This window comes from Impatiens glandulifera, unplaced genomic scaffold (assembly GCF_907164915.1).
Source record: "Impatiens glandulifera unplaced genomic scaffold, dImpGla2.1, whole genome shotgun sequence".
NCBI lineage: Eukaryota > Viridiplantae > Streptophyta > Magnoliopsida > Ericales > Balsaminaceae > Impatiens > Impatiens glandulifera.
Window position 1 is genome coordinate 29,579 of NW_025919801.1, and position 8,752 is coordinate 38,330.

At 35.3% G+C, this 8,752-nt stretch overlaps 1 protein-coding gene across 2 annotated transcripts; it reads left to right on the top strand.

The window, feature by feature from the left end:
• Window positions 1–5,193: 5,193 nt before the first annotated feature.
• Window positions 5,194–7,413, top strand: LOC124918465. 2 transcript variants are annotated; one of them, XM_047458612.1, is made up of 3 exons: window positions 5,194–5,778; window positions 6,744–6,885; window positions 7,317–7,413. In XM_047458612.1, exons 1-3 carry the CDS (start codon window positions 5,310–5,312, stop codon window positions 7,375–7,377), a joined length of 672 nt encoding a protein of 223 aa, XP_047314568.1. In that variant the 5' UTR covers window positions 5,194–5,309; the 3' UTR covers window positions 7,378–7,413. The 2 variants fall into 2 exon arrangements, with proteins under 2 accessions (XP_047314568.1, XP_047314570.1); XM_047458614.1 differs by having other exon boundaries at window positions 5,195–5,778; window positions 6,744–6,857.
• The last annotated feature ends 1,339 nt before the right edge of the window (window positions 7,414–8,752 follow it).

An 8,752-nucleotide genomic window follows, 5' to 3' on the forward strand; every position in this document is an offset into this window, starting at 1 on the left:
TAGCATCATCCGATCAAAGCAATTTCTTCCACGAAAGCCAGCGGCTTCCAGCTCCACAGGTGGCCGAAAGAAGAAAGCCGCAAAGAAAAAGACCCCGGCGAAAGAAAACACCGGAGGGAAGAGAAAAGAAAAGGTAGTTTTCGAAGACCTACCTCAACAAACAGAGGATGAGGAGTGGGCTGATGAGGAAGCCGAAACAGAGGGAACCGAAAATGAAACGGTCCATGAGGACGATCTCTCGGCTCGGAGTCCGACCGATGCCGAACAAAGCTTCAATCCTGAGACCACCGAGGGTGGGGAAGGGAATCATGAGGGAGCCGATAATGAAGGCCTCAGCAGGGAAGAAGCCGATGATGCCGAGGCCGAAAGATTAGCCCAGAATATCTTTCAGGGCATCATCAGGCGGAATGAGGACGTTATAAACTTATACTTGGAGTGGCATGAGCACCGCTTCAACACGAACTATAATACCATGATGACGGACTTGAACCAAGAGGATTGCTTCGCCAGGTTGGAGGAAGTAGAGGACAATATCTTAAGCCTCACAAAATCCGGTACCATTCATGAGGTACAGTGCCGAACTTGCCTACTGATACCGAGAAGTCATCTTCGACAGATAAGAAGGCGTATCAGAAAGATTAAGGAAGAATATGCCGAAGGGGGATCGGTGTCTACCGTAGCACCGCGAGTATTAGAAAAACTTGAAAAAGGCAAATTGGAAGTACGCCAAGAGATAGCGCGGTTAGAAGCAATTTGCGTTCAGAAACAAGTTCCGGTGTATACCGCTCCGGTCATCGAAGACTTTCAAATGGACTGGGCATCAACTTCGAGAGAAGACACCGCGACACCGAGGGACATCGAGACTCCGATGCCAGAAGATGATGAGGTATCGACTCCAAGAACTGTTGAGATATCGACTCCAGGAACTGTTGAGGTACCGACTCCAGGAACTGTTGAGGTACAAACTTTAGAGGATGTCGAGGTACCGATCCTGGAAAATGCGGCACTAAACTTGGTGGATGCGGTCACATTAGAAACACCTACTGAGGTTGTTGAAATACTAGACTCCGATGTTGAGAGAGCCGACCCTAATCAGACCGAGCAGTCCGCTCCCACTCCTCCACCGGCAGCCACCGTCTCAGTTCCTTCTAAGGAATGGATTGATGACCTATTTCAAAAATTTGAAGTAGTTGTTTCGAAGCGGATTGAGGACCGACTCCGGCAGTTTGACACTTCAATATCAGAGAAGATTGATGACCGCATACTTGACCACAACGTCTCCAAGCTTCAACCGCTGAAGGATAGATGCGAAAACATTTTCGATACGGCTATGAAGTTCGCCAATGCGACGAAGCTGGTTGTGGATCACACTCAAACACGCCTGGAGCAACTCAGCACCGGACTATGGGAAGAGGCCGGTGAGCGAGAAAATTGTGCTCATCATATTATAGCTCTGGAGAGTCTCACTTCGAAATTACAGAAGGATTTCGAACGGGTTGATCCGACAATTGAACGAGTCTCGGTACTGGAAAAGAAAAACGATGATCTCGTGGCCGAAGTAAAGGCACTAACTGAGCAGATGGCCGAAATTCTGAAGGCCAAGGAAAACGCAGATGCCGCGGCCATAGAGGCCGATGCTCTAGTTGCAAAGAGGGTCCAAGAAAGGCTGGACGCCGAAGCCAGCAAGGACAAAGAGCCGCAGCGAGTATCTCAGATGACCGACGAAGAAATAGAGGCCGAAAGAGTAAGAAGGGGCGAGGCCTTATTCCCAGGATATGCTGAGAAAGCGGCCAGACTGGCTGCGGACGATGCCGCACGACTGGAACGGGAAGCACGAAGGCTGGCCAGCTTTGCAAAGGAAAATGAGAAAAAGAAGAAGGCAGCCGCTTCCGTTTCAGCACCAGCAACTTCCGTTTCAGCACCGGCAGCCTCAGCTTCGGCATCAAAGAAAAGAAAGAGGCCGGCTAGTAAGAAAGTTCGAATTCTCGAGACGCTCAACACGATCTCTGAACCGGCAGAAACGGGCCCCTCGCAGCAAGCCGAACTAATCGAGGAGGAAGTCGTAGAACAGTTGCGGTCCCGATCAAAAAGGCCACGATCTTCCCAGCCGCAACCGCCACCACCACCGAAGAGAAAGAAGAGTGCCTACGAATTCACGGACTCAGAATAGGGACTATCCTTCTTTTCTTACTTGCCTTAGTATTTTTGCTTTGTCTTTTCCGGTCATCTATAAATATATATAAAGTTATTTTTTGAATACCGGCCTTATTTTGCATTTCTACATAATTTTGATAATTTTAAATAAAATAATCAAAAAGGGAGAAAATTGGTAGATAAAAGATAAAGACTCTTCTAAAACTTATAAAGACTCTTCTAAAACTTCTCTCCCAAAATTTTTCGAAAATTCTCCCAAGTCAAAATCCGGCCAAATAAAACAACCGGCCTACGGTTGCAAACTTACATAATTTTGATAATTTTAAATAAAATAATCAAAAAGGGAGAAATTGTTAGATAAATTCATACCGGTTCAAATAAACCTAACTTAAACAAACTTCCTACGCAGGAACAAGGAACCGGACCGGATGAACAAAAGAAAACCAAGTGAAGAAACCGAACCGGTCAAGCTACCAAACCGATCAAGAGTATTCGGTACATGACCGCACAGAGGAAGGATCGGCCAAAGCCTAAAAGCCAGACCCATCAAATAGCCGATTAATCTACAAGACAAGAATAACCGGAAGAAGTCCGGTTACTTCACTACCAAAAGACATTCGGCCAAGTCAAGAGGCCGACTAGTACAAGAAGACACTTTGGGTATCTGTTGAGAATGATACCAAAGGAACAGACTGAATACTTCCATATCCATGCAAGTCTGAGGAAAGACTGTAGGCTGCAGAAAACAGTACTACCGGATCTTTCTACTTCGGGATAAGCCAGAAAGGAAATCTTCAAAGTACAGACAACTGCCCAAGCAGACAGTGCCCACATTGAGTAAAAGACAAACCCAGCAGGTTTGCTTTATAGACCGGCAGGTCTGAAACAGGATGCCAGGTCTGAGATTGACCGTCAGGTCTGAGGAGAAGACCGCAGGTCTGAGACACTGAATCACTGCATCTCTGATCAGCCAATCAGACTCAAGGCTTTGAAATATGACCGTTGGCATATTTCACCTATAAAAGGAGGCAGTTGAAGAAGAGTAAATGCGGGACATTAAGCGACACACTGTGGAACATATAGCTGAAACAAAAGGCATTTACTACAATTGATAATAGTGTCCTATTCTAGAAAGCCTAAGTGCTGAAAGTTAGAATTTGTTCTACAATTTCGGTGTAAATTGTACGGGTGTTATCGAGCAGGAAATAAGTCTCGATCGGATTGTATTTGTATTCCTTAGTGAATATCCTTCTCGCGGTTTCGAGAGGAAGGGGTGACGTAGGAGTTTTATCTCCGAACATCCATAAAATCTGTTGTGTCATTTACTTTCTGTTGGCTTCTTTACATAACCGACTAATCTAACAACATCACTCAGAACCGAATCTACATTTACCACACCAAGTATCCAGATTGCCGAAACCGACCCACCATCCTTCAAATCTTCATCATCCGAAACCGACTCCGCCTATCATACACGTGTACCGCTTCAACTTGAAAGCAAACCTCTTCCGCGCTTGAACCTAGTTCAAGGGTTTGTGACAGGTTGTGTAGTATTGAAACCCCGGTGTTAATCTCTAACAGGATTAACCACCACCCTACGAGTGAGAACCGCTAACCGGTCCAACCCCCGGTCCACCAGCGGCGACCTAGATCCTAACACGTCTCTTATCCTTAAGAAAACAAACCACCAATCTCAATCGATATTTTACCTCGTGACCTCACACTTTGGTCAATAAAACATTTGATTCATATTTTTTAACCACTCTTAATTGCTACCGGTCTATTATCCCTCGGTCCACATTCCAATCACACATAGTTAAAGGGTTGTACTTATTTTGTTAGGTTATAAGTTCAAAACATACATATTATATTTTAAATTTTATTTTTAACTGTTTCGAGTTTATGGACTAGTCAACCCACGATCCGACCTAAATATCCATTACTCTCACATTTATGTCCAAATTAGGCACTATTCTCGACTCGACAAATAAAACAGATTCAAATTAAGCATTATTTATTATTGTATATATATTAGTTAGTTACAAAGTTAAACTTATTCATCAAATTTAGTGTTAAATTTAAAATATAAAATAGTATTAACTTATTTGATTAAATGATTATATTGTTAAGTTACAAAGCAAATCAAATAAATTTAAATTAAAAATTATATATATATATATATATCATTGTTGTTGTTTATCAAATGATCTAATTTAAAAAATATGTTTTTATGTTAATTGATTTTCCAATAAATTATTAAATATTAATTTAAGTATATACTTTATATATTAACCTAATAATTTAGATATTTAGTAAAATACAAACTTTGTTTTTAAAAAAATGTTAATAATGAATTGAGTATTTTTAAAAATAGAAATTTAAATATATAATGATAAAATAAATTAAAAAAAAAATTGTTTTAAAATTTTAATTAATAAATAGATAAATAATTAATAAAATAATAAATAAAATAATATATTTAATTATAGTTGGATTAGAAAAATTAAGGCAAAATCATTTTATTTTTCTTTTTATTTTATATTTTTGGGATAAATCTGTATTTCTATTGTTTAATTTAATTGTCTGAAGCTTGACCTGACTGACCGGATCCAGGTTAAAAGAATTCTTTAATCGTTTCAAATTTCAACCCATTCTTTCTCTGTCGGTCGAGGAGAGAGAGAGAGATGCTCTTTACAGTTTCAGTCCCACTTCCTCAACAATGGCAAACAACATCAAAATCCATTTCCAGTTCTGAGTTTTTTATAATAATTAATTACACTTTCTACTAATATTACTTGTAAATATTAATGTCCAAGAACTTGCTTTACAACCTTCTCGGTGGGTTCCCAAAACCCTCGTGCGTCCATCCTCTCTCCATCTCTCTCTAACTTTGATTATTCGGTGAGGAAGTTCTTAAATAAATATTTCATTCAATTTGACCGGCTGGCTTCGATCTATTCCTCACTATCCAGGTACTCCCATCGCGTTTTCATTTCCCTGTTTTTATCACTTTTGGTGAATATGTGATTATTCTTGTTTATTTTGAATCTGTAGGGGGGCCAATATAGACTAAAGTTAATGTTCTTCATTCTATTTAATCCGGAATAAGAAACCCTATCAGCGAGATTCGTTTCATTTAACTATCTATTGATTAAATGGATCAACTACCTGGAAGAGAACAGGAGTTTCTTGTGGATCTTGAGAGTGATGGGGGTTTGAGTGATAATGAATTCACCAAAGTTTGCGGTGAATATTCTAGTTTTGATGAATCAGGGAAGGGTGGAATTGGGATTCATCTGAAGAAGTTGGGTGATGAGGAGGAAGAAGAGGAGGAGAAGATGAAGAAGAAGAACAAGGAGAAACGTAAAAGCATGAGTTCTGCTAATTATAATAAACCTCCTAGACGACCACCCAGATATCCAAAAACAGCTTTATCACTTGATGCTGCTGACCAGAGGCTAATAAAGGAGATCTCTCGTATTGCCATGATAAAACATGCTAGGGATGAGAGGATGAAGGCATTGAAGAAGATGAAGGCTGCCAAGGCATCATCATCATCATCAACTGGAAACTTGTTTGCCATGATAACCACCCTCCTCTTCTGTCTTGTTCTCATTTTTCAAGGTAATTTCTATGACATTTTATTTGTGTAATCTTCTTCTTGTTTATGTTTTTGTATTTGACTCTGGCTGAATTTAGTGTTCAAACATTTATGTATTTGAAAACAGATCCAGATATAAAACTATAGAGCTTGTTTGATGTAGGGTTATTTGAAAGAAAAAAAACTTGTTTGTTTTAAAAAATTATTATTTTAGGTTATTTGAGTCTGTAAAATTAATGTAGATAAAATTTAAGTATTTTGGTTGATGATTTGATTTAATAAAATGTGAGATAGTATTGAGGAATTTTGATTCAATCTTATTAACTCTTAATCAAAACTTATTTTCAAATGGGGCCAGTATTTCCCTATGAACATTAATGTTCAATCATTCAATGATATTTGTGTTCTTATGGGGTTTATCTGCTTTATTGACATGCCATGAAACTATTTTTGATATTGACGAAGTTTGAAACCACCAAGCCCATGGTTTAGTTGATGTGAAGTATTATTAGAAGTCGACTTAAAAATAACAAGTGTAGGTAGAGTGCCAATAATTGACCAATTTGTAATTTTCTCAAATTTCATGTATGATTTTGACAAAACTAAACATCATGTCTTGATTTGAACATCTCATCAAATTGTAGGTTACACCATACCTATTTAAGTTCACAAGGTTAAACGTCTGCTTGAATTGGATTATGAATCAATTATTATGTTTGCAAGAACTATTAGAATTGTAACTTTTGACAAATGAAATGGAAATGGAGTGAAAAATAATATATAGGTGTTTTAGACAGTACAGTGTATATGAACTTTTTTGCAAAAAATACAGAAGTATATCACATTGAAATCACACATTTTATACCAAACATATATCTGGAACTAGAAATTGATTGACAGTCTCTACCAAATCCAGATACAAAAGTATTCCTAATTGAACCAAATGATGGAATAACATGTTTTCTTTGTTCTACATTGTTTTCATCAGGTATGTCAAGTAGTAAAAGACTCACAATAAACATCCAGAGTCCCCATCCATCATGGGCAGCCGAAAACCATATCGTCTCAGTTAATGATCCAAGTAACACGTCCTCAACGACCAGTAATGCCACTCCCTCTGGATCTCTCGAGTATGTTATTGATCCTCTTTAAAAACTAGTATTTTGTCATCATATCTCTCACAATCACGGTCCATTAGAAATCGACAAAGTTCAAAGTAAATTTTATCAGCTTGGTATAAGATTTTTTCTGGATCATCAGATTATCTTGTGGATCATAATCCAGATTTTTGTTGCTATTTTGGTATCATAATCCAGAAGATCATGCTCACAATTTGTGTACTTCTTTTGTTTCATTTTATTTAATTAGCGATTTGGATCATTATTAGATTTTAGATCATAGCAACCTGAAAGGTAAAAAAACAGACAAAAAATATTTGGAGAGGATGAATCCTTTTATTAAAATAAGAAAGAAACAAATGTTTTTATCACATGCACATGAATCCTCAGAATTTTATCTTTTTACCAATTTTTTACAGTTGAAATTTCTATCAAATCTGTAGTTCTCTGAAGCGGAGTTTGACCTTGGAGCCCCAAGAGGATGATAAAAGATCTGTAGGATGAAAGAAACGTTATAATGGTGGTCAAAGATTATGAAATAGTTGATAACTCAACATGGCAGGTAAAATATTAGTTTGTTGAAGGTGTCTTTTAGATGGCAAGTGAACCACCATTGTCAGATTATTACCGAACTTGGGAGAATAACTGTTAATCATATAGATGTTAGTTGTTGAGAGTGATGAGTTTATGTTCATACTCGAAATTGACAGTTATTTTGGTTTTTGTCTAGTCATTTCAAAATAAAACCCGAGTAAAAAAAGAAAAAGAAAAGACAGTTGGTAGCCCATTTATTTAATCCATCACATGGTTTAGATCTGTTCTCTTATTCTTTAAAAGAGTCCTTTCTCTTTATTAATAAGCAATAATATATTTTTTTAATCAGGACATTAAGATTTAAGAGATGGTTGATGGATGAATTCCCAAACTAACTGTAAACTAATTGTTTGAGATTCATTTTTTCAATATATCCAAACTAACCATTTACTTTTTAAACTCACTTTTGATTTTTTTAACTCATTTATATATATATATATTATTATTGTTTTTATAAATTTGATCATTTATATTTTAATATATCAATTTAAATTATTATTATAAATATTTGATGATTTATATTTAAATATTAATATTTATTATTGTATTATATTTTTACATAATTTTTTATTATTATTTTAGTGTAGTATAAATTTTGATTGGGTGTGTCCTTTCCTAACAAATTTTGATTGTGTTGTCTATTCAAATTAATATTACTTATTATTAGTTTAGACTAACTTTTGTATTGTTTTTTCTTTTCATAACAAATTTTTATTATGAAAACTTTAGTCAAATTTTATTTTATTGTTTTGTCCTTTCACAACAAATTTTAATTATGAGTAATTTAGTCAAATTTATTATTAGGTTCAAATAAACTCTACAAAATAAAACATATTCAAATTAAGAGATAATCCACGAAAGATCATGATTTGTGGTGCACACTTGACATAGCAAGCAAATAATATATATATATATATATATATATATATATATATATATATATATATATATATATATATATATATATATATATATATTTTATGTATTATTAAGTTATTATTAAGATTATAATGTTTTAAATTTTAGCGATTTGGATCATATTATAATTTTATTATATATATATATATATATATATATATATATTTTATGTATTATTAAGTTATTATTAAGATTATAATGTTTTAAATTTATTAATATTTACTAATTATGTATGAAAAGGATGAAGTAAATATTTATTATTATATTAAAAGATAATTAATTAAATTAAAAATAATAATTTAAATAGTAATAATAAAATATAAATAATAGAATTTATAAAAATAATAATTTAAATATTAATATTAAA